Genomic DNA, 27,564 nt, shown 5'->3' with positions numbered 1-27,564 from the left:
TCAACTCCCTTCCTTTCAATGTTTATTTAAGTGCCATTAACTTTTGTGTATCTTTTTTTTCCAACAAAAATAATCCTTAAATATATAGTTTAACTTTAGTATCTTTATGTAAGGCTTTCTTAGAACATTTAAAAATGTTGGTCCATATCCATAACTCCTGGATTTTGTAGAATACCCTGTTCATTTGTTTCTTTGAAGTGAATTTCCTAGATATATAGTGGAATAGCATTTAATTTGTATTAGGGGCTTCTCATGAGTTACATACATTGAGGGGAAAAGAAAGGTGGCCATCGTAGTGAGTAGTTACTGTCTTCAATAAATGGCATCAAGTTAACAGAATATAAGTAAATCTCTTACTTCAGTAGAAGTACTCATTGCAGAGCATAAACAAAAAAAGGCCACCTACATTTATAGTTATGGGGTTTTAGGAACAATCATATAGCTCATACATATTTTTAAACATGGGAGTACAAAAATTTTTGGAGACTAGCTCCTTGTTTCTGGAAGTAAGTTGTTTATTTATTAATTTTTTTCAGACAGGGTCTCGCTATACAATTCAAGCTGGCCTTGAGCTAACTTAGTAGCTCAGGCTGGTCTTGAACTTGGAATGATTCTCGTATCTCAGCCTTCCAACTGCTGGAATTACAAGCATGCACCACCATACCTGGCTATAGAAGTTATTAACAAAGGGGCTGGGGATTTAGCTCAGCGGCATAAGCACCTGCCTTGCAAGCAGGCGATTGTGAGTTCGATCCCTGGTTCCAATAAAAATGAAAAAGACAATAAAAAGGAAAAAAAAGTTATTAACAAAAATATCAGTACATAATGCTAGTGATTTAGATGTAAAGATGAGTCATTATTTTCTCATCTGCTTTGATTTTCAATTCAACTTTGTCTTTCTGTGGTGAAAGATAACAGTGATTTGCATTTTTGGTCTTGACTTCTAAGTTGAAAATACTCCCAGCTTTTCTCAGTATCCTATTAGAGGCAAATGTTACCTCATAAAAGGAAGAACCCAGTAGTTACTGAGTTCTTCAAGTGTTTGCTATGATTTAAAAACAAACCAAAGCAAAAATACTTTCTGTCAAATTAGATATAAAGTAATAGAAAAATAATGGCTTTTATGCATGTTATTTGAAATCACTTTTAAGTAAAAGAAAAGATACAAATGAATAGACCTCAGATATCGCTAGTGCCTTTTCTTGTATTGAGAATAAGATACTGAAAATTTTTGCTTTTCCTACTCTTATTTCTTATGATGCCTATCATTTGGCAGATGTGACAGATTTTACTTCCAGGGCAATTCTTCCTTTGGTGTTCATTTTTCTTGTTAATTGTGTATCACACTTTTTTTCTCTTTTATCTTAACTATATTGTCTCCTTCAGTTATTTCTTGCATTTCATCTTTGACAAGTAAATTTCTGAAAGTATACAATGTTGTCGCCATCTGAACACATCCTGAGATGACCCAGGTGGTCAGTGCAGTGTAATCTCCCTTAGTCAGCTGAAGGTCTGCCCCTATTTTAGGCTCACAGCTTCACCATTACTCCTTTTGCCTCTTAAATCTAGCTATTGTAATGACTGTGTTCCACTTAACACCTGATTTTTCCCCCTCTGTACCTTTGCTTATGTTCTGACATTTTCCTCCTGTAGAAATTGTTTCTATATTCTGCAGCTCCTTTCTAATGCCACTCCTTGAGCCTCTCCTCACCTCCTGAGCCACGATGATGCTTTCCCTGTCTTTGGATTGTCTTGCTTTTGTTTCCTTTAGTAAATGTATCTTTCCCCCGTATACTGATGGATCTGTTGGATCTGTTTTTTGTCTCTCACCCTTACATATTCCACATCAACCTTTCAACATGCACTGCTCTGTTAGGTTGAGGAACAGAACACCTACATATTTCGTGGAAATTTGTTCAGTTTGGTGCATTTTTTATGTCATCAAACAGTATTTAAATTATGTTAACAAATTGCCGTATGAAAAGTTTTAGAAATTAAAAGACTTTAGGCTTCATGGATGGTTAACTTTTGCACAACAGATCATTACATAGAGAAATGTCTTTGCTTAAGTTTGTGTTTCCTGATTGGAAGATATTTTAAGAAATAAGGAAAAATGTAATGTCCAATGATGTTGACTGGTGCTGCATTATAATTAATGTCATATAATAGCAGCATTTGGGATATGAACAATTTGTGCTTGTTTGTCCTGTATTAAGAAATTTAAAGGTTTGTAACATCTAAATGTATTTATCCTTCAAATGTTGCATGGGATAACTTCCTGGTTAGTATCCTTTTGAGTACTCCTATAGAAATCTTGTTCCTACTGATCTTTTTAAAGGGACTATTACTTGGCACTTTGGTAAATATCTTTTTTTTTTTTTTTTTCTTCTTTTTTATCGGTATCGGGGATCAAACTCACAACTGCCTGCTTACAAGGCTGGCGTTTATGCTGCTGAGCTAAATCCCCAGCCCTGGTAAATATCTTTGAAGACTATATCATGAGTTCTTTTGAATCTGTGTGGGATTTCTTGAAATTATTGGCCTTGTTTATCATATATAGTAACTTTAAATCACTTCTCTCACTCTTTCTGCTTTGTTGGCTTACCAACCACAAGTCATTCCCCCGGTTCTGTAAGAAACCTCAGTCTTCAGTGAATGTGACATTTTCAGTAATCCCATGTTCCAATGAGACCTCACATTAGTCTCTCTCTCTCATTCAGCTCATGACACTGAGAGGGTCTGTCTTAGAAGATGCCATTCCTTCAACAGCAAAGCACTCAACTGCCAGAGGGTTGCCGCTGAAAGAAGTGCTGGAGCATGTGATCCCTGAGCTCAATGTCCAGTGCTTGCGGTTGGCTTTCAACACTCCCAAAGTCACCGAGCAGCTCATGAAACTGGATGAACAAGGGGTGAGTGTGGCTTGCAGAGAACCAGTGTCTTGCTGTTTCTTGGTGTGGTTCTAGACTACAGATAGACTCCTACACCTTCAGTCAATTTTTAAGTGTCTGAGAATGTCTTAGAAGTAATAGTAGTAATAAATATAACATTCTTACATAGACAATAATACAATAATAATAGGCTAGCACTGTTGAGCATATTTATCAGGCTCTATTCTGGGTACCATAAATACTGTTCTCATTTAATCTCCCAACTGTAAGAGAGGTACTGTTATTGTCCCATTTTAGAGGCACATAGAAACTGTGTAGCAAATCTGATCTCACACAGTTAATGAGTTGTGGATTTGGAGATTTAGCTCAGTGGCATAAGCGCCTGCCTGGCAAGTGCGAGGTCGTGAGTTCAATCCTCAGTACAAAAAAAAAAAAGCTGTGAAACCAGGGTTCAAACATATAAGTCATCTACCTTAGAGCCTGTGGTGTTAGCCACTGTACCACACAATATTGTTTTAAGAGCAGAAAATATTTATTGAAGGAATGCTTATGTCTAAGAGAGACATAAGGGTTCCTAAGGTTGCTGGGGAGCCCACTTCACAAAGCAGTTCTATAAAGCCAAGCCACGAGGTGAGGAGGTGTGTCTAAGGTGGGACAAAACTATAATTAACTAATAAGAATACAAGTATAGTTCCTTGGGAAACATTGATCCAATGGGAAATCACAAGGTGAGTGTGAGGTGAGACAAAACCATGAAGAACTAACAAGATTACAAGTATAATCATTTATGTAATATTGATTAAATGGGGATCAAATGGGGAAGCGAGTGTACATGAAATGAACAAGAACTTCCTGGAAAGAAATGGGCTAGGGAGGCTGTAGTCCTCCACCCAAGGTGATTGATGCTTATTTAGAATAGCAGTCATTGCTGTTCATCCCTAAGGGAAGTATGTGGGTGTAGTCATCCTGTCTTGAAGCCTGACCTTCAACAAATGCCTCCAGCCACTGTTGTAGCATGTTCTTGTCAGGCTCAACCCTGTCTGAGTGCCTGTAATATTTCTAAATAACTTAGCTGTAATATTTCTAAATAACTTAGCTGTCTACTATATTCCCAGATAGCAGGTATAGTTGCCATCTAGCTGTTTCAAGCTGAGAAGGTTGGTGTAGGGGCAAGGGCAGTCAGTGTCCTTCCCCAGAGAGCTACCCTAAGGGCTGTTGTATAGAAGTCATGTTATTGTTTAGCAGTTATGAACTCTTTACAAGATTGATCTGGTGGGAAAGAGAATATAAAAAGGATAGAGTGATTTATTTTGGATCCCTGTAAAATGAGTGTGGCACATTTGTTGTTGGTTCCATCTGTAACATCCCTTGGAGTTTGGCAGCATCTAGGCAAAATAAACAAATTCCCGAATAATTAAAGCATGTATAATCAAAGCATGAGCCTGAGAATGGAAAGGCAGGCAGGTTAGGGAGGGAACCAAGTCCAAAAACTGCACTTAAAGGACTGAAATAACAAGTGTAACTAGGAGGCTCTTACACCCCTCTAGATATTTCTTGTCATAAGTCTCTATAGTTTCAGCTGTAAGAAGGAGCTGCTTTCGTAGTTTTGAAAGACAATTTTAACTAAGGAACTTAAAGACTCTCGTTGAGCTTCTATAGCTTGCACCAGAGTTTTTTAGCCTCACTTGACCATAACAGCTGTCAGCTGCCAGTGTAGCTGGAAACTGCCAGCACAGAACAGTGATTAGAGCCCCTTTTTATATCTAGCTTTTAGTACTATGGTATTGTTTTCATACATCTTTAGTTATACTTTTGTGGCTGAATGTTTAAGACCAAGTTAAAGTAAAACCTGTGTTAATCAGCATTAACCTTGCTGTCTATCAAAGTCAGTTGTGTCTTATTAGGCATTATTTTGGAACCATGTACAGAGCCTCTTAGCTCCCCTTCTCAGTGTTAGCTATCAGGATGATTCATGGACTTGCTTGACCATTTTTATTTCTGTGAAACCATGAGAGACTTTTTCCTTTTTGGTGATCATCCTTCTCCAAACCTCATTTTGGTTTTGGTTTTTTTGTTTTGAGACAGAGTCTTGACTGTGTAGTGCAGTATGGCTTTGAACTTGCTCAGTGAAGTTCAACCTGAACTCATAGCAGTCCTCCTGTCTCAGCCTACTTTGGCACACAGTATATTTGTTGATTCTTGTCCTCTGAGGTCCAGCAGTCTTTCCTCCTCAGGAGGTTGGGTGACTCACCAAAGTTGTAGGATCCTTTTAGTTCTGATCTCCAAACTTCAGTTATTGAACACCCAGAAGAGAAGGTCAGTTACAGCAGTATTGCAATGGGAGTGGTGGGTTTAACTAGTATAATTTTACCTGGTAATCAAGTACTTTGAAATATGAATTATAACCAGGGGACTGTTATTTCTTACCAGTCAGGGTTGTTTTGGTAGTTGAATCACTAGAAATACCTCAGGCTTATCTTTCTTTATGGCAGACTAGCACTCATTGTATTTAAAAAAAAAACCCACATCTTCTTTATTCATTCACCAGATGATGGGCATTTGGGTTGTTTCCAAAATTTATCTCAGTAGGAGACTTCCAAATAATATAGGGCATAGGATATAGGACCTTCATATAATATATGGAAACTAAGACTCCCAACCTGCTACATGTCTGATTGCTGAGTTTGTGTTCTCTAAAATTGAAGAATGAATTTTAGAAACAACAGAAGTTAAGGGCAGAAAATATTTACTGGGGGAAAGAAAGCTTCTAAGTGAGACAAAAGGGGTCCTGGATAGGTTGCCCTACCACATGATTCTTAAAAGCTCAGATTTTAAAAGTACCACTGAAGATGCATTTTAACCAAAATTTTTATATATAGAAATCAATAACAGAATTAAAATACTTAAGATTTGTCTCTCCACACTTCTTCCTACATGTGGGGGTTCTTCTTGAGAATAGAAACTCAGGGTAAAAGTAGTGCAGGCAAAGAAATTATGATTGGAAACTGTCATTGACCAAAGAATGTTATCCGGATTCTGCTTGGAGTAATTTGAGCGTATGAGCTAATTTTGTAGATATTACACTTGCATAATTTTTAACTTTTAGCATTTCAGCCATATTGTACCCTAAGAGAGGGTAAAAAGTAGTTTTAATATTGCATTTAAAAAGTTCCTCAAAAAAGTAAAACTGGTATGGTTACTGGATATAATTTTGTGAACAATTGATGATGTTTTTTGAAATTTCAAGCATACCAATTTTATTAAAACTATTTAGAGTCCCAAAAGTCAGTATCAAGGTTTTTTCTTTTTAACTGAGCTAATGAAAACATAAAGTGAACTAACAGTTGAATGTAACTTTTTGAATCTTGGTTTTTTCTATCCATTTTGCTTTTCATGATGCACAGCTAATGTCTATTCCATATGTTTTTTTAAAGAATGCTCTGAATATTCATATTTATAAATTTGAAGTACATTGTATGCCTTCAAAACAGTTGTTGCATAAACTTAGCTATTTTGAGGAATGTTTTCCAGTAAATATGCTGTAAGAAATAGGAAACTGGTGATTAGGTTAAACTTTATTGATACAGTTATTTAAATTATTATCCTTATCAAGGAGAATAAATAAGAAAGCACTGAACAAAGACTTAATAGTTTTTCATTTTGAGTCAGCCATTTGTGCAGTTGGGAATGAAGAAGGCATTAAGTCCTGAGGAAATTCATTTTAGAAAAGCTTGCCTTATCCAAGCTTTCGCATTATCCTTCCTGATATCTTTCTGGGCCTTTCAGTATTTATTGATGTCCATCCATTTCCAGTATTGTTTGATGTTCATTTTTATAAAATGAGAATGAGAAGATAAACTAACCTGGCAGTGTTCGTTGTGAACACTTGAACCGTAGAAAATCTGGATTAATTTGGATTTAATTTACCCATCATGTTTTTAGGTCCTCATTTCTTAGAGCATCTTTCATTGTAGGAACAAATTAGATAAGTATATGTTTCTCTTATTACTGTGTTCTAAATACTTTACTAGCATCATTCAGTTTAATCTTCACAGCATCCCTGAGCATCTCATTCTAGTAAGCAGTTTACCTTACAGTTGAAGGGATTAATGAGTATAGAAATTCTCAGATTATTTTTCTTCTCCCATCCTTTAGTGATCCCAAACACTATAGAAAATTATATACTACCTTTTACTTTTTTAGCATTTGCAAATTTCCCTATACACTTTTATATCATCTATTTCAAAATATAAAAGATATATCAAAATATATCATATATTTTGATCCTTAAAAGCTGTAGTCTAAACTGGGTGTGGTGGTGCATACCTGTAATCCCAGTATTCAGGAGGCTAGGGTAGGAGGATTGCCATGAATGTGGGGCCAACCTGCACAGTGAGACCTCATCTCGACAGACAGACAAACAAACAAACTGTAGTCTGAAGTATTGTCTATTTAAGTCATCTTTTCAATTAATTATATGGCCAATTCAGTTACTTTTGAATTTGATATATCAGCCATTTTTCAATTCTTATTTTAAAAACACATATATCTCATCTATTCTGTGCAAAGAGAGTAAAAGGTTATCATGTCAAGCTCTGTATTAGCCTTCCAGAGGTTGTGGTCCAAAAATTTACTGTAGAGGTCACGTGTGTCTGAGTCACATTCATTAGTAGTACGTGCTAAAGTGAGAAAAAATTAAACTACAGATTTGCATTTATTGTATTTATATAATGCATGATTTTTTAAAATTTTATTTAAGAAAAAAAAGAAAAAACAGAGAAAGGGTACAAGTTACACGGAATTTCAAAAAAAATAAACAATAGGAAATCACTAGTTAATAGATTACATATTGTTATCTTAGAAATCGTTGTTCAAGTTACAAAATTAAAGCATATAAAGTGGACATTGAAACAGTGAGACTGCAAACAGTAATATCCAATGATCCAACAAAAACTCAGTAATATGATTATCTATCTTATATGCTTAAATATACATGGAGTTATATCCTTTAGAGCACTTTCTTTTCCTCCCTTTTTTATAATGACAGTTACACATTTTGGGTTTTATTACTCCCACAGTTCTTATTACTTTTTTTTTGAAAACAGTAAAAGCAAATGTGACATAACAAAACAGAGTCAGTCAAATCAAAAGGATGGACATAGTACATAATGTAAAAACAGAGTACAAGGTGATCAACAATGGTTATCATAATGCCTCTTGCTATCTTAAAAAGAATTACCTATATCATCAGTTATAGTAAAATTGAACAAAACAGTAAAGAACAAAACCAATAAAACCAAAACATTGGAGACATTACAGGACTTCAAGAGAAGATGATAGTCAAACCAGAATGGGCATCATAGTGAGTCTTATTGTCTTCACAGTTGTTGCCTATACTCTCAAACTTGGTACTATCAAGCAAAACAGAATAGAGAAAAATCAGTCAAAACAAGATGGTGAGAGCAATACAGGGTTTCAAATCAAGTTAATAGGAAATCAAAGTGGGTTACTATAATCGTGCTATTTTTTTATTTTCCCTTAATTAAAAAGATAAAAATAAAAAAGTAAATAATAAAAAAAGGAGATTGAGATAAAAGAGGACATAACAACAAAACAGCACAGGTCAGAACATAACCATTTAAGCAAAATAGTATTTCACCACAAGATATCCCGACATAAAAGTAGTTACCAGAGTGTCTCTTTCCTTGAAATCTTTGAGTATAACTTTGTATACTGTAGCATCAAACATATCAAGACAATGTAAAACCATTCAAGAGAATGACAGTATTACAGGGTATTTAGAATCAACTAACAGAAAATGAACAATGGTTTCTATATTATCTCCTTGTCTATAAAAGTTTTTGTTTATATTATCACATATAATAAAATCCAATAAGATACAACATGTTAAGACCGATGGAGACAGAAGAACAAAAGCTTGATGGAACTTCAAAACAAGATGATATTAAATCAGCACTAGCTATTATGATGTCTTGTTTTCTCCAAAATAGCTGTTCATACCATCCAACCTTCTCTGCCTCATTTCTGTTGAGGTCTTTTTCTGTCATTAGTTGTCAGTTTGTCTTCTTCATTTCGCTTTCTGCACCATTCATTGTGGCCTCTCTGCCACTATTTCTGGAATCTTAGTATTTTTCTCTTTTAGAATGTCTTGCAGTATTCTCTGTAGAGTTGAATTGGTGGTTGCAAATTCCCCTAGTTCCTCTTTATCCTGGAAGCGCCTTGTTTCTCCATTAATTTCTATGGAAAGTTGTGCAGGATATATCAATCTTGGCTGGAGGTTATTGTGTTTCAAAGCTTGAATTATTTTGCCCCATGCTCTTCGTGATTTGATGGTTTGTGCCGAGAAGTCTGCTGTAATTCTGATGGGTGTTCCCTTGTAAGTGATCTGTTTCTTGTCTCTGACAGCTTTTAATATTCTGTCCTTATATTGTATTTCTGGAATTTTGATTATTATATGTCTAGGTGTAGCTCTGTTTGGATTGTAGGTGGCTGGGGTCCTGTATGCCTCATAGATCTGAGTATCTTTACCTTTTCCCATATTAGGGAAGTTCTCCCTGACTATTTCTGTGAATAGTCTTTGCAGTTCATTTGTTTGTATCCCTGCTTCTTCCTTTACATTCTTAATTCTTAAGTTATAGATCCTGTTATCATCTTCTAGCCTTTGTATTGTTACTGCTTGTTTCCTTGTTATTTTTAAGAAGTTTTTCCTTTCATGCTCCCACATTACAAAGCTGTCCTCCAGTTCATATAATATATGCTTAGTTTCTTTCAAGCTGTTATGCCAGCTTTCAATAGAGTTTTTAGTTTCGTGGTAATCTCTTTGAACCTGTTTCATGTATTCTACGTTTTCTCTATTTTCTCCATGAAACAATTCTCCCTTTTTTTCTGTTCTTCCATTCCACCATGTTTTTTCTTGGGAAGTGCTTAGCATTTCTTTAACTATTCTACTTATATCTTGCTTTACTTGATTAAATACTTCACTTTTGAACTCATCTATGAGGTCCTGGAGATATCGCTTTATATTTGTACCGTGCCTGGTATTGCATGCTTTCTGTCCTCATTCTCCTTTTTTTTTTTTTTTTTTCTTTTGATCTTTTTTGTTTTTATCAGTACAGGGATCGAACTCATGTCCTCATTCTCCTTTGCATTTACCTTTCCTGGTTTAGTGTTCTCAGGATTGGGGTCTGAGGACCCTTTCTTGTTGCTCCCTCGTCCCATACTTTTTGTTCCTTCCATACAAGCGTATATAGGAGGCCCTGTTTCTTTCTTTGTCAGTTACAGTTTGTTTGAATTGTGCCGGCTAGGTGTTCCCACCCACTGCAGTGTACTAGGGAAACACAGACCTGAGCAGCCTATGCTAGGCCCGCCCCTCCAGGTCAGTCAACCTCCTGAAGGCTTTACTGCATTAGGGTGCATTGGGTGTGCCTGCGCAGGGACCTGGTTTGGGCTAGCCTACGGGGTCTTAGTCCACGGCGTCACCCAGGTCAAGTGCTCCCCACCAATCCTGCTTGAGAGGGGAATATGTGACTGAAGTCACTGCAGCATCCTGTTCTGGCTAGTCTGCCCAGTCCCAGAATATCCTCTGTTGGAGCCTCCTAGTCTGTGGAAGGGTCCCTGTTTGCAGGTCGATGCAGGGCTCCCTGCCAGTCCTGCTCTCAATTCAGTTCACCGATTCCTGCTCTCAGAGCTTTCGCATCTCTATCCCTGCTGTGCCGATTCAGATGCAGCAGCAGCGGTAGGAAATTCAAGCATGGTTTCCAGAGGTGCAGGTTCCAGCTTCGACACTGAGATTTTAGCTGTTCCAGTCATAGCACTGGGATTGCATTTCCATTTGGTTTCTCTCAACTTAGTTCATTCCTGGGTCGGCAGGGTTTATCTCCCCCTGCTTAGGAATTCCACACCATACCATTCCTGGAATCTAAGCTGGCTATCTCAGAGAGCCTCCATAGCTGCTGTTATCTATCTGCCATGTTCTCCTGGAAGTCCTCATAATGCATGATTTTTTTTTAATTTCTTTTCAGTTATAATCTAGAAATTACTTAATATAAAAATGTTCACCATAGTTTGTGGTATCTCTCATATACAATACACTATTGGTTATCACATCATCTTATGAAACACATGTTTTGACCAAAGTCGTGGTTTAAGTGTTACGGCCTAACATCAGTTGTATGCACACCAGCTACTCATGACCTTGAATGTATGCACCTGATACATCTATCAGTATGTAAGGAAAGTATTTGGTTGTATCTCTTAGACTAGCCAAGACCTCTAAAGGGTTAATAATTAATACAATGCTGAGGACATGATAAACATTCAAGAAGTATTAGGTATTTTGATAATTATAGTAACCGTTAGTCCCTTTGCATGTATTGTCTCATTTGATCTTTATAAATAGCCTAGGAGAGAGACTGTAGATAACATACCACGTTTTTCAAATAGGCCTGACTGTCTTAAATGGAGTGAGTGCTTTTTGAGTACCACTCTTTGCAGACTTTAAATACTGTAGAGGATAAATAGGCTAGTAAGAGAGCTGCAAAAAAAAAGTCAGTGGAAGTTAAAGCCAAAGGGAAACAAGTCATGAGTGGTCCATAGAGTCAGAAAAAGAAGCACCTTAGGGGGAAGAGGATTTTTTCTAGCTGGGCAATAAGCAGTAGGGTGTTGTAGCTTCAGAACAGTAAGAACATAGTACAGAGGAATAAAAATAATGTGTGCTCAATGGGGCTGCAAGTATTCTGTCTGAGCAGGCATTTATAGCACACACAACAGATTAATAAAAATTGATAATTTTGATTGACAGTAATGTGAGGTACTGTGTGAAGCAATTCATAGGAATTATTTTAATTCATCTTTAGAATCATTTAATATAGGTACTGTTATTTTTCATGTTTCACACACAGGTACAGCATAGCACAAAGAACATGATCACAGGATTTATGGAGTCCAGGCACATAGACTCTAGAGCCCACATTCTTAACCAATATATTCTACACCGCTCCCCTTTTCCTCCTCATAACCAGTAAAGAAGCTGTGAAATGTTGGCTCAGGTCTTACTGATGCAGGCTTTAGTGCCCAATATTTAGCAGAACATGTTAAACTCAAATAAAGTTGGAGTAGGTTTATAAATAAAGTACAATTGTTAGTTTACAGTAGAGAAAATAGGACTTTTTATTAAGAAATGTTGGGTTTCATGGTAGTAGTTTTGCCTAAATGAGTATCTTTTTCTAAATGTTTATTTTAATTAATTAAGTTTGTCCTTTTGAGACAGGGTCTTGCTCTGCAGTTCAGACTGGCCTTGAGCTTCCTTTGTAGTCCAGGATGGTCTCGAACTCAAAATAATCTTCTTGCTTCCACTTCCAAGTGCTGGGATTACAGGCATGTGCCTCCATCCCTGGCTTCTAAATGTTTATTTAAAATGCACTGAATGAAAACATTGGTTGGGTTCTCTTTTTTTTTTTTTTTTTTTTTTTTTTTTAATTTTATTTAAGGAGAAAAGAAAAAAAAAGGTACGGAAAGGGTACAAGTTATACAGATTTACAGAAAAAAAAATGAACAGTAGGAAATCACTAGTTAATGGATTACATATTGTCATCTTAGAAATAATTGTTCAAGTCACAAAATTAAAGCTTGTAAAGTGGACATTCCATCAATGATACTGCAAACAGTTCTGTTCATTGATCCAATAAAACTCTGTGATATCATTTTCTATTTTTTAAAAGTTACCCTCTAGCTGGGCGTTGTAGCTCACGCCTATAATCCCAGCACTCGGGAGCCTGAGGTTGGGAGGATTGTTGTGAGTTTGAGACCAGACTGGGCTACAAAGCGAGCTCAAGGCCAGGCTGAACTGTATAGCGAGCCCCGTCTCAAAAAAAAAAAAAAAAAAAAAGTTACCCTCTAAGTTATTGCATGAGTTAGAGGAAGTCATCATATTTAATTTATATCTACAGTATATATCACAAATGATTATGAGGGGAAAAAAGTAGTGCTTATTTGGTAATAAATAGTACTGATCTTTTGAGTAAGGACATGAGTGAAATTCTCCAACTTCACCTTCTCTTTGCCATGTGACATTACTTTGTGAGAATAAATGAATTTGGCTTGTCACTTTCTTTGATTCAAGGAGCTAGTTTTGAAAAATGACCCATTAGGGAAACATTCTTTCTAAAGCCAATTTTCTGTGAATGACACTTTGGCAGAACAGTTGTCATTTGTAGAATTTAAATCTTTAGATTATGATAGTGATTGATTTGTATTCAAAGTACAGATGGCTAACCAAAATAGTTCTGGACATCTCATAGACCTGGCTGCGCATTCTCAGGAAGGAAATATGCTTGTCAACCGTTAGCTAGGCAAAAAGCAACAAGGCAGCAGTTTCTTCTAGTCTGCTTACAAGTAGTTATTCTTTGCTGGGCCTTTCATGTTCTTTTGCCTCATTGAGGCTGAACTGGATGACAGGATGGAGACCTTTCCAGTGAGAAGACCCTGCAGATAGCTGACTAATAGCATTAGCATTGTGAGGTATGCAGCTTTAGAAGACTCGTTTGCAGTGGTGGAGCATGGCAAGTCTAGATGTACATGCACTGAGAATTCTTTGGCTCACAATCCAAAAAGACAGAATAACTGATAGCAGACCTTTTAGTTTTCTCTCTGTCTCTCTTTGGCTCAGTGTCCCTCTGTACTGGGAACATTGAAGAGTGAACTCAGTGGCACCACCACCTTTGAGGCAAGGTGTTACTAAATTGCCCAGATTGGCCTTGAACTAGCAATCCTCCTGCCCTCAAGCTATGGAATAGCTAGTATTATAGGTGTGTGCCACTGTGCCCAGGTGACCCTTCAATCTCTTTGATTTTAAATTATGGATTGTGCCTTAAATTTGACTTTAAAATAAAAAAGTTAAATTAGTTTCTTTAGGGATTTAAGTAGGTAATACCTTTAAGTGGTCCAAAAATTAAAACAATATGAATGTTTACATTGAAAAGTCTCATTTTCACCCTCTTATTATTCTCCTCTCTACTACTGGCCCATTGGATATAGTTTTCTTATGTGTCCTTATTCAGACCTACCAAATATATATGTGCAGATTATTTTTCTACTTTCTTACACAAAATATAGCTGCTGTAGACACTTAACTTTTTTATGTAGCAATGTATTTTGGAATTCTTTCTATGTCATTATATAGAAAGAGTTCTGTTATTTTTTACTATTACATAGTATTCCTTTGTATTGCTGTTGTATACTTGATTATATCAGTTTCTCTTTGATAGGCTTTTGGATTGATTTCAGTCTTTCTGTTAGAAATAGTGGTATGGTAGGGTCATTTCATATGTAATTGAAATTCATCTCCATGACCAAACAAATCAGGTATATATTACCAATTTAATACTTCATAAGAAGCTTTATTTTTGTGAGAAATTTTTCACAGCCCATTGTGAGATAAGATTATTATGTGTGTAGAATATTTCCTCTACATTATGCCAAAGATAAAAATAATCTAGAATGTCTGCACATACATTTAAATAGTGTGAAAATATCTGTCACATTAAAAAAAATCAACTTCTGCCCAGAATCCTTATGTCATCTTCTAAAGCAATTAGATTTTTGTTAGTAATTTCCAGCGTGGCTAAAATGTGTCAGTGAAGGAAATCTAAGAAAATTGGCTACCAACTGACCTAACCTAAAACTGTGGCTAAAGAGAGTTTTCTTAAGCAGGAAAGAAAAGGTTAAATAAGAGATCTTCCAGAAGGAAGAAAGGATTTGAAGAATAAGAATAGAAATATAGCTCAGTGCTTTGGCCACTAAATGTGTATATTATTTTAGTAATTAAAACACTGTGTAAGATGTTCATCATTGTGTATATAGAAATTAATACAATTATTCTATTAATGGGCAAGAGTAAAAAGACTAAAGGGAGGTAAAGTCTCTACACGTCACTATAGCTGGTAAAATGTTAACATCAGTAGACAGTGATTAGATATATAGATATAAAAATATATGTACCTAGAGCAGCCATGAAAAGATAAATTCAGAAACACTGAATTCTGACAAAGCAATATAGCATTTTTTTTTTTTTTTTTTGTACTAGGAATTGGACTCATAACCTTGCACTTGCCAGGCAGGTGCTGTGCTCTGAGCTGTATCGCCAACCCAGTATCATAGAACTTTAAAAAATTATTCTGTTCTTAGGATGAAGAGCAAATGAAAAACACAACAAATAAAATGTAAAATTTAAACCCTAATAGCAACTTTTTTTAGTCTGGAAATATCTAAATATGCTAAAGGGAAAATTGGCAGAGTGGGTTTAAAAAATCATTATCCAATTACATGAACTATAGCCTGCTTCAGAAAATTTATTCAAAATATGAAGGTGAAAGACAAGCTAAATCAAAAGATATGACTATAATATCCCATAAAATCAAATGCAGAGCAGAGCAAATTACTAGGGACAGAAAGAGAAATTATATAATGATAAAAGGGTAATTCTACCAAAAAGACATAGATAGTAGTCCTAAATGTTTGTGAGCCAGTCAGAGCTGTAAAATATATAAAGTAAAATTGACAAAGTTAAAGGGAGAATGGACGTATCTACAGTTAGAGTCGATAATTTCTTTTAACACTTAATAAATAGGAAAATGCTAGTGCTTTCTTTCTATATATGCTTGTTGTACATAATGATTATTTCTCATACAAAGGAAACCATGAGATACTTAAACTTATGTATCTGACTTATTTACTTAATAAATAAGTCTTGGGGCTGGGGATTTAGTTCAGCGGCATAGGTGCCTGCCTTGCAAACAGGCAGTCGTGAGTTCAATCCCTGGTACCAATAAAAAAGGAAAAAGACAAAAAAATAAAATAAAATAAATAAGTCTTGAGGTTCATTTGTTTTCCTACAAATGATTCAAGTTTATTCTTTACGGCAAAGTAGTACTCCATTGTATATAAATACCACATTTTCTTTGATCATTCTTCTGTTGATGGATATATAGATAACTTTCAAGATGTAAAAGATGAGTTATGCTGCTACAAATATGGGTATGTGTGTATGCAATTGACAGTTTTAACACCTGTCAAAAATTGATGCAACATCTAAACAGAAAATCAGAAATATAGAACTGCACAACATTCCACTCAGGGTAGCAAGATGCTATTTTAAAGTACACAGAACATGTGGCAAAATAGACCTGGACCGTAAGGTAAATGTTACTGAGTTTGTAAAAAATGAAATCATAAAAAGTGTAATCTCTTATTAACAGAATATAAGCTAGAAATAACAGGTAAATATCCAGGAAAAAGCTCAAGGAATTTAACATTTTTATCTTAAACTGAATTTAAATGAAAATATAGCATACTGATGTATAGAGACTGTAGCTAAAGTAGGCTGTGAAGGTAAGTTTATAGTGCTAAATACTAGATTAGAAAAAATAAAGTATCTCATGAAAATCTAAGATCACATCTCATATAAACAACGTATGAGGAAAAAATAAGTCCTAAGAATACAAAACAGGTAGTCATAAAAACAGAAAACAATGGAATTGAAAACAGAGTATTAATGGAACAGAGCACAAAAAAGAAAACCTCAGACCGTATCTGTCTTGAATGTATATGCAATGGAATATTTTAAAAAGTTAATAAAGCAGGATTGAGTCTAAAGATAATACAGTACACATCTTACTCATGTCAAGAGTGAGTTGTGTGATGTCTCTACGAACACTACTAACATCAGCAATGTAATAAAAGGGAAATAAAATTATGTGCATACATTATTTTGACAACTTAGATGAAATGGAGCAATTCCTCAAAAAATTATCATATCTCACCCAATAGAATATATATATATATAACCCTATAACTTTTATAAAAATATTTTTATTACTTTTTATTTTTATTAGTACGTATTTGTTATATATAATGACAACTTCATTGTGCAGAGTTAGTAGATATATATAACACTTCATTTTTTTTTTTTAACATACCCTTATCCCTCCATCTCCCTTCATTTCATAACTTTTTTTTTTTTTTTGGTACTGGGGATTGAACTCATGACCTCATGCTTGCCAGGCAGGCGCATATGCCACTAAGCTACATCCCTGGCCCTATTTCATAACTTTTGAAGAAAAATTTTAAATCTCTAGAAATGAAGACTGTAGAGCGGGATGGTTTCACTGGAGAATTTTTCCAAACATTTAAAGAAATATCACCATCAGTTCTACATAATAAAAGATGAAAAACACTTCTGAGTTCATTCTGTCAAGTGTAATACCACAGAGTACAAAAAAAGAAAATCTCAGACCACATGTGTCTTGAATGTATATGCAAGATTCCTTGACAAATATTGGCAAATATACTTCAGTAGAATATATAAGTTACAGACAATGGCTTAGTTGGTTTTATTACAGGGATGCAAAATGCCAAAGAAGGAAGACTATAAATTTCATAAAATTCATGATAATGAAACAATAATAGAAGGGAACTTCCTCTTGATAAAGAACACCTAGAAGAAATGTACAGCTTATATGATATAATGTTGAAAGACTGAATAGTAATAAAGGAATGATATTCGGTCAACATTATTACAGATAGTACTAGAAGTTCTAGTCATTGCAGTCAGGAAAGAAAAATAAAAGTCATACAGATATAGGCAAGGGGGAAAACCTTTCTATTTCAAATAATATAGTAGCCTATGCATAAATCCCAAATCAAATCTGTAAAAACTTCTTAGAACTTTAGTTAGATATAGTTGGGCATATATATAGCTATATAGAACTCCTATGAAGAAAACTAAAGCATTGGTGGAAGAAATCAAAGACGACCTGTTGGTATATTTATGTATTGAATAAATCCTCATGTTAATACTGTCATTTCTTCCTAGATTGACATACAATTTAATACAATTATGTAAAAAAAATAATCATAAATATACAACAAATACCAGTGTACCCAATTATATAAAACAAATACTAACAGGCATGAAAAATGAAATAAAGCCTAATACAGTTATATTGGGGAATCTTGATACCCACTGTCACAAAAAGACAGATGAACTAGACAGAAAATCAACAGTGAAATATTAGAATTGAACCTAACTTTTAAACAAATGCACTTAGTAGATGTCTACAAAGTTTTCCACCCCACAACATCAGAATACACATTTTCTCTGCTGCACATGAGACATTCTCCAAAACAAATCACAAACTGGCTCATAGAACATGGATAAATAAATGCAAAGGAACTGAAATTACCCCATGCGTATTACCAAACCATGGGGTAATGAAATTGGAAATCTATGCTAAAGAAACCACAAGATCTTTATAAACACAGGTAAATTAAATAGTACCCTATTAAACAGCCCAAGAGTTACAGATGAAATTAGGAATAAATTAGATAGTTTTTAAACTTGAATGATAGTGATAATATACCATACTTATGAAGCACAATGAAAGTAGTCCTAAGAGGAAAATTTACACTCATATCAGGAAAACAGAGCAAGCTAATATAATAACAATTGTGAACTTCAGACTTCTACAAAAAGAAGATCAGGCTAAGCCAAAAGTTTGTAGGACAAAGGAAATTATAAAAATTTGAGCAGAAAGTAACATAGTAGAAACTAAAGATCCAATACAAAGAATCAGTGAATTGAAGAGTTTGTTTTTTGAATTAAATAAAATTGACAAGCCCTTATCCAACTTTATCAAGAAAAAAGGAAAGAATAGACTCAAATATATGCAATTAGGAATGAAAAAGGTGAGATCACGTGGACTGTGCCAAAATCCAGATCATCTGTACCTACTTTGAAAACTTGTATTCTAATAAGATGGAAAATACAGAAGAAATGGACAGATCCCTAGATACATATGAATTACCAAAGCTGAATCAAAATGTAAACATCCTAAATAAATATCAATAAATGAAATTGAAGATGTAATTTAAAAACCTACCAATAAAGAAAAGCCCAGGCCCTGATCGATTCACTGCTGAATTCTACAACAAATTTAGTGGAGACCTAACACCACTACTTCTCAACTCTTTGATGGAATTGAAAGGGAATCAATACTCCCAAATTCACTTCTTGAAGCAAGCATTACTCTGATTCCAAAACCAAAGAAGGACCCAACTAAGAAAGAGAATTACAAGCCAGTCTCCCTAATGAACATTGATGCAAAAAATCCTCAGTAAACAGACTGCAGCAAATCCTCAAAAAGATTGTACACCATGATCAAGTGGGATTCATCCCATGAATGCAGGGATGTTTCAACATACGTAAATTAATAAATGTAATATACCATATTAACACAGCCAAGGACAAAAACTACATGATCATCTCAATAGATGCAGAAAAAAACTCGACAAAGCCCAGCAGCCATTCACAATAAAAACCCTATAGGAAATTGAAAAAGGTAGTGTTTAATCTCAATCTGATAAAAACCATTTATGACAAATCAATACCCAACATCATATTAAATGGACAAAAACTGAAAACTTTCACTCTAAAATCAGAAACAAGATTAGGATGTCTCTGCTCTTATTCAATATAGTTCAGGCTACATTACCCAGAGCAATTAAACAAGATGCCAAAATCATACTAAATGAATCAAAACCGAAATTTCTCTCCCTAAAATTAGGAACCAGACAAGAATGTTCACTGTCACCACTCCTATTCAATATAATTCTGGGAAACATTAGCCAGAGCAGTAAGACGAGAAAAAAATGAAATGAAAAAAGATAAGAAAGAAAGAAGTTAAATTATCATTATTTGCAGATAACATGATACTCTATATAGAAAACCCTAAAAACTCCTCCAAAAGATGTCTTGGTTTAATAACCAAATTCAATTGCATAGCTGTATGCAAAGTCAATAGTTAAAATGCACTGTGTATTCCAGTACACAAATAACAAATTCACTGGTAGAGAAATTAGGGAAACAGCACCTTTCATAATAGCATCCAAAACAAAAAGGAAAAAAGAAATACCTAAGAATCAACCTAACAAAGAAAGTAAAGGACTTCTATGTTGAAAACTACAGTACTCTGAAACATTGAAGAAGATATTAAAAAATGGAAAGGTAATTTCTTATTCTTTAAGAGAAGAACAAATATAGTGAAAATGGCCATAATCCCAAAATTGCCATATAGGCTTAACAAAATTCCAATAGCATATCTCATAGAATTAGAGAAAACAATCCTAAAATTCATTTGGAACCAAAAGAGACCTAGAACAGCAAAGAAATTATAGGCAACAAAATCAAGCCACAATCCTTGACTTAAAACTGTATTACAAAGCTACTATGATTAAAAAAAAAAAAAAAAAAAAACCAGCAAGGTACTAGCCAAAAAACATCAAAGATCAGTGGAGCAGTTTAGAAGATAAAGAGGAGCCAGGGTTTACCTCAGTAGCATAAGTGCCTGCCTGGCAAGCACAAGGTCATGATCTTGATTGCCTGTACCAAAAAACAAAACAAAAAAACCCCACAAAGGTTCAGAAACAACTCCCAACGTACTCAAGCACCTTATCTTTGATAAAGGAGCCAAGCATCTTCACTGGAAGAAAGATAGACTCTTTAATAAATGGTGCTAGAAAAACTGCCTCTGCACAATGCTGAAGATTAAAATTGGATCCATATCTTTAACCATGCACTAACCTAAATTCAGAATGGATCAAAGATCTAATTTGTTTTGTGTACTAGGGATCAAACTCATGACCTTGAGCTTGCCATGCAGGCACTATGCACTGAGCTAAATTCCTGGTCCTAAACATCTAAATATTAAAACGGAAGTATTAAATCTGGAATCTATCTGGAAGATAGAATAGGTAAAATTCTGAAGATAATGGTACAGGCAAAGAATTTGTAAATAAAACCCTGATCGCACAGTAACTGTCACAAATAATCCACAACTGAGATTTCATCTTATTAAAATGCTTTTGCACAGCAAGAGAAACCACCAGCAGAATGAAGAGACAATCTACTATGTGCGAAAAAGTGTTTCCCAGGTCTTCTTCAGACAAAAGATTACTATTAAGAACTTACAAAGAACTGAAAAAAAAAATCTCCCAAATTTAAATAGCCAGTCCAAAAATTGGCATCTAAGATGAATGCATACTTCCTAGATGAAGAAATACTCAAATGAAGAAATTCAAATAGCAAATACATGAGAAAATGTTCAACAACAGTGAGATTCCACCTCATGCTAGAAAGAATGGCTGTTATCAAATCAACCAGTAATAAATTCTGGAAGGACTGTAGAGGAAAAGGTACTTTTCACTGTTAGTCGGAGTGTAGATTGGTGTAATCACTCATGCAATCAGTGTGGAGATTCCTCAAAAACTAGGGTTGAAGATTCCATTCAACCCAGCTGTTCCCCTTTTGGGTATTTTCCCAGATGAATTAAAAACATCATGCCACAACGGTATATGTATATCCGTGTTTATAGCAACAGAATTTGTAATAGCTAGATCGTGCAAACAATGTAAAAGTCCATCACCTAAAGAATAGATAAAAAGATGTGGTATTTTTATGCAATGGAGTACTACTCAGTCATAAAGAAAGATAAACTTGAAACTTTTAATAGGTAAATAGATGCAACTAGAGACCATACTCATAAGTGAAATAAATCAGATTCACATATGTAAACATCATATTGTTTCCCTGGTGTGAGAAGCTGAATGTGTGTGTGTGTGTGCATATATGTGTGTGTGTGTATATATAGTAGTTACAGTACTAATTTCTCTTAGTTCATTGAAAAGAAAAGTTTGTACAAATTGTTTGTACAATTAAATATAGATATTTTTACTCTTGAGTAACTGATTTAAAGGTAGCAATGGAATATATTGACCGTTGTTATCTTCTAGTTATTTTTGAAATTTTGCTTTATTTTTTGTCTTTAAAATTTAAAGAACATTTTACTTTATCTTTTGTTTTTAATTTTCTAACTTTTTAATTTCTTAATTCTTTATCCTCTTAAGAGTTACCAAGGATTCCCCACAAAGCTTTGGTTTATGTTCATTTACTGTATTAAAATCTAAGTAGAAATTTTTAAATATTGTTAATTCATTTTACAATAGCAATAATTAAATTATGTTTCATAAAATTTTTCTTAAAAAATGAATTGTTATAAAAAGTAGTATTATTAAACATTGTTGCAAATTCCTTTAATGTCTGGCTTAGTAGTATACAGTTAGACCCACATATCTGCTTCTGCTGTCACTCTGTTGCAATCTCTTATTTTGGTTGGAGTGGTTGAAGAAAATCTGGCCTTACAATGTAAGTAGTTGGAAAAGAAAGGAGTCTCTTAAGGGCTATTTTTCTTTGATTACAACACCAAAATTCAGTGAATGTTAGTTTATTAAAGATTAATAGCAATGTAAAATTTGAAACCATGTTAAATTAAAAATTCATTGGCTTTTGTGTACTCTGAATGAACCTTTTACCCAGGTATACATAACTTCTGAGTCAGTCATTCAGAAAATACTGGTTCTCTTATGCAGATTTTGTAAATATTGATTTAATCTACAATAATGAAAATAACCTGTTGTTATTGTGTATATAAATAAGTTTTTTTAGAAAAATCTTTCAGTGTTCTCAGGTTCATCTGATAGGTAAACTTTTCCAAAATTCAGATTTTACTGTGAAGCTTAACTTTTATATTTGGCAAGAAACATTGTCAGTTGTTTCCTGCTGAAGTAAACAGGCTCCCTTTTTTGCTTTAAAGAAAATATCTTCCAAATAAGTCTAAATAACCATAGTTTGTCTTAGTATTCTTTGAAATAAAAGTAATGTTTTAATTTTTTTATTGCTGCTTTCACAAATTACCCTATCTCATTGCTCCATATCCTTGACTTTTCCAACATCCCTTACTCTGTCCTCTGCCTTCAGAGCAGGCAGTGCAGCATTTCTCTCACCCTTCCCACATTGTCAGTCTGCAGGCGTCATTAGTCATCTGCCTCCCTGTTCTACTTTGAAGACCTTTTTGTGGATGAGCCCACTTGGATAATACAGGACACACTCCATATCTGTTGATAAGGAATCTCAGTTACCTCAGTAATCATAGTTCTCCATTGCCAGGGGATATTACATACCCACAGGATTCAGGGATAAGGATGTAGTTATCTTTGAAGGAGGATCATTTTACCTACCACTCAGTCTTCTATGAATAAAGCAGCTAATTCTGCTTGCATCTCATTTGTACAAGTACATCTTCTTTAGGTATTTATTGTAATTTCTACTTTCTTAAACAATAAATGCTTTGTGCATACTACCCATTTTATCACAAAAGATATTAAAAAGTAGGTACTTGTGTATGGATTTAATAAAAATCAATCTAGTATTGCAGTATCAAGCACATGCTTAAATGGTGAGGGGATGAGTACACAACAGTGCAAAAGAATACGATACCCACTTGATATTACTATGAAGATAGTTTTGATCACAGTCTAACTCTCAGGAGTTCGTAAACTATACTTTCAAAACTATTGAACAACGAAATGTCTCTAAAATCGCAAACTTCAAAACTTTGTAATTTTAATATTGAATACTGAAAGCTTTGTAACAATGGATTGGTTCAGTGTTCTGTTACCCCTGACTGTGATGCCAAACAAGCTGAGGTAAAAAGGCAAAACTTCCTGAGAGGTCTCTAACAACTTGGTTGTTTAAATCTTTTATTGGGGAAGGGCTCTAACTTGCTTAGGAGTCTTCCCAGGAACTTAGAGTGGTGTAATTTATTTTGCAGTAACAGTTGTCCACCCCTTAACTGGAATACTTAACACTAGAAGTCTTTAAGATTTCAGAGGTTTTTTGGTATTCTGGAATATTTGCATAGACTTTAGTGGTTGAACATCCCTAAACCAAAAATTCAAAATTCAGAATGCTCCAAAATGTGATACATTTATTGTCACATCTCACTGAAAAAATTTGAAACTTGTCTTAGTTACTTTTTATTTGTTGCTGGGACAAAATACCTGATAACCAAAATGAAGGACAGATAGGTTTATTTCTTACAGTTCTTGGAGGTTTCAGTCCATACTCAGTTGGCTCCAAGGCAGGGAGGCTGCAGTTCATGGTAGCAGCAAACTGCAAGGCAAGAACCTGGGGAGGGACACACCTTCTTCCCGCTGTTACATTGTATCCTGGCTCCACCCCTAGGCAGTTGTAGCATTCACACCACCAATCCAGGCAAGCGCTAGACAACAAACCAATCACAAGTGCTAGATTTGGTCGTACATAATTCATAAGGCTTGGGGGCCACTGACATAAACCATGATAAAACTTTAGAACAATTCAGATTTGGAATGTACCATCTGTAAATATGGTGAATGTTTAAAATTTGATTTTCAAAATTTTATTACAGTAAAAGACTTATTGCCATTAATCCCCTTCAAATTATAACCCCTCACTTCAAACACATGTATCCTATAAATTCTTGCCCCTTTTTGCAAGTATATTTAGTTGCATTGTTGTGACTACTTCAGATGTCCTGAATCATTGAAAATGTTAACGTTCATAGTCATTTTAACTTTAAGGAAGAGCCATAAGTTTCAGGATGCCAGATCTGGTGAATAAGATGTTTTATGAGCATGCTTTTCCATTGGATGGCGCTCAACAATAACATTCATCCAGTTTTTTTATCTTATTTTTTAATACTCCTAAAAATGTTCATGAAAGAGAACTTGCAGAACTGTTTCAGAAAGGAGCAAGAATGGTGGGATAGTTATGTTTGAAGGAAGATGGGCGTGTTTTGAGGCACATTAGTGACAATATGTCTTTTACAGAAATAATTTTTTTAAAATTTAAACATTGTACTGTATATCTTGATCATCCCTTATATCTGTTTCTTTGTGTTCAAGTGCTTGCTTTATAAGAAAAAGAGCCAATGTAGGTTCTGTCAGCTCTTGATTGTAGGGAACCCACATTACTATTGATAGGTGTTGAAAGATACTTTATTTTGCTGATTATTGAAGACCTTTATCCCAGTTACAGCTGTTGGCCTTTTAGACTGACCATAATCATGTTTTATAAATAGAAACATGTTTAGTCCCTAAACACTTCCATCAGTGTTCCATATGAACAGCTTTTCTGCAAGCATGTAGTTAAAGTCACATTATGAAATGAACTAGAGATTATCCAAAGCAAAATCATAAAACTGTGGATTAAACCAAAACCTGTTCCTAGTACAGTTCTGGTGTCATCTTTGTTCTGTTTTGAGCATTACATTTAAGTACTGCATGTTTGTATACATAAATATACACAGATGTGCTTGTGTGTTCCTCAAAGAGAATAAATGATAGCTTAGATAACCTCAGAGCAACCCGAATTCCCTAGTCATTGACATTTACGCCTTCTCTTAAAATGTTCTTGTAACATTTACATAACTTCTTCATAACTTCTTATACTATGGCAGGGACATGATTACTAATCAGTGATTGGTAAAGCGTAAGTTTAGAGACTGTCACCTACATTTGATCTAATTGATCTAAAAATCAGGGATATAGTCAGTCATACACTTGCCCAAGGACAGTGATGGTGAACCTCAGAGGCTTTGATGCTAACAAACAGCCCACTGTGGCACATGTAGCATAGGTTCACCACCTATGCTGCAGGCAACTTTTGGCAAAGTTTCAGACTGGAGGATATTTGACATTCTAAGAAATTTCTTAATGCCTTTAATGGGGTATTCCTTTCAAGGTAGCAAAACCAGTTCTCCTGGTTGGAGCTCAGCAGAGTATGAGAAATCAGTGAAAAGAAGGGGCACATTGTCTGGTTGTTATTGGAATCCTCTTATCTAATGTTCCAGGAGATTTCTTTACTTATCTTTCCACAGTGAACTCTTCAAAATTACTTTTTAAATAAATGAATCCTTTTTTAATGTTACATGGTGAAATCTTAGACCTTTATCTAAGACATTTGTAAAAAGCCTACACAATCCATTGCTACTGTAATACTATTAAGCAGGGTGACTTTTGTTATGCATTCTTTCTTGTGGAGGCTGATCTGAGAGGCAGAGCCACACATCGTAGAACTGAAAGCCTCTACCATCCTCCACATTGCTTTATCTCTTTGATAGTTTTCCCTGCAGAGAGCATCAAATGATGGCTGGACCTGGCAGTCCAGGTTTCGGACTTCCTTTGTAATAGATGCAGTGCCTAACTGTCACTTTGTTAAACCCTAATACGGTACTCCACTCAGTTTAAAAGACAAGATGAACCCTTACCTGTGGGAGTTCCACTCCTAGCCTTAGCCCATTCAGATGTTAGAAACAGCCTGCTGAGAAAGGGGCTAAATGTGTGTGATAGACAGCTGGTTTTACCTTGTGTTTTGTTTTGTTCATTTCTTTGTATGGTACATAAAAAAGTTTCATATCTATTCCTGTTAATAATTAAAATGAAATAGCAATGGTGTCAGTGCCTATATTCTTTTAAAAATGCCCTGCCCCAAGTTTTTGTATCAGTACTGTATATGTAGCTGTTTGCAAGTTTCAGAGTTGGAACTTTACTTTCCCACAGGAGCAAAGCAAAGTTGGTTTGGGGAAATCACAGAACTCCAGGGAGTGCTTATATCTGTGGGTTATGTGAGAGCTGTTGAGCTTCCTTGTCAAGTAGATAGGGTGCAGGAGAGTAGGAACGAGCAAGCACAGTTTTTTGTTTTTTCCAGGTAACATTTTCCATATTAGAACTATTTTGAACCATTTGATTTAGACACTTTAAAAAGGTAATTCAAGTCCATAGTCCACTAAAATAGCAGGGGTTGAATGTGTTGCAGAACTCAGAAATGTTCAAATTTTAGAAGAGAATTAAAATACATACACCATATATTAATATTCCCAGTGGAATCTGGGATCAGCACTCCATAATCAGACATATTAATATTTATGCAGGGAGAAATATGAATATTCACACAAGAATAAATTAAAAGTACTAATGTCAGCCCCATCTCGAATATTGCTGCCAAATCTGTTTGCTTAAATTTAGTTTTTACCTTTCAACTTCAGAGATTTAAATAGTCTGTGGACCTATCTGTGCGGTGATAGAAGTGGAGCAGGCTAAGTCTGGTTTAGTCCTAGAGACACTTCCTGGAGCCATAGCACAGGATTACAGTTAGGGCTACCATGTTCTCTCCTATTCTCTAAACTTCCCTTTGCTTATCTCTCAGAAGGTAAGATCTGTGGACTGTTGTGAGGATCAAACAGTGATGTTAGACGACACTGGACTTGGTCCTTGTTATGTAATAGGTGTTCAACACGTATTAGTTATTGAAATTGTACTCACCAGGCACAGTCATCCTTATAGTCCCAACACCCAGGAGGCTAAGGCAAGACGATCGCTTGAGCCCAGACGTTCAGGGCCCATGAGACAACACATTAAAACCTTGTCTTAAAAATAATTTTTTAAAAACTTCGCCTCTTCCTTTCCTTTTTCTTTATATTAAATGAAAATCTCCTATGCAGTGGTAGCAGAATCACACTGGAAACAAGCCTGAGTGCTAAATACTGTCCCAATGATACTGAAGAATTAAAAACCTAAATTTTTATATTGCAAATTCACTTGTTAATTGATCAGTATCTCAGTAAAATTAGTTTGCAGAATATTGCTCAATGGTGACTAATTTTTTGATTAATAGTACATCACATTTAAATGTTGAGTGTTTCATTGTAACTGAGTGAGAAATATA

General features: G+C 34.9%; 1 protein-coding gene across 28 annotated transcripts in view; it reads left to right on the top strand.

The window, feature by feature from the left end:
- The window catches only part of Sipa1l1 (signal induced proliferation associated 1 like 1), a 334,454-nt gene that overhangs the window by 224,255 nt on the left and 82,635 nt on the right, over window positions 1-27,564 (top strand). For all 28 annotated transcript variants that reach the window (XM_063241579.1, XM_063241588.1, XM_063241597.1 and 25 more), the window contains one exon: window positions 2,721-2,909. In XM_063241579.1, coding sequence (XP_063097649.1) covers window positions 2,721-2,909 — 189 coding nt within the window. The remainder of the gene's footprint in view (window positions 1-2,720; window positions 2,910-27,564) is intronic.

Source organism: Cavia porcellus, unplaced genomic scaffold (assembly GCF_034190915.1).
Source record: "Cavia porcellus strain 051 isolate PalLab524CR breed Dunkin Hartley unplaced genomic scaffold, mCavPor4.1 scaffold_31, whole genome shotgun sequence".
NCBI lineage: Eukaryota > Metazoa > Chordata > Mammalia > Rodentia > Caviidae > Cavia > Cavia porcellus.
This window is presented reverse-complemented; position numbering and strand designations above follow the sequence as displayed.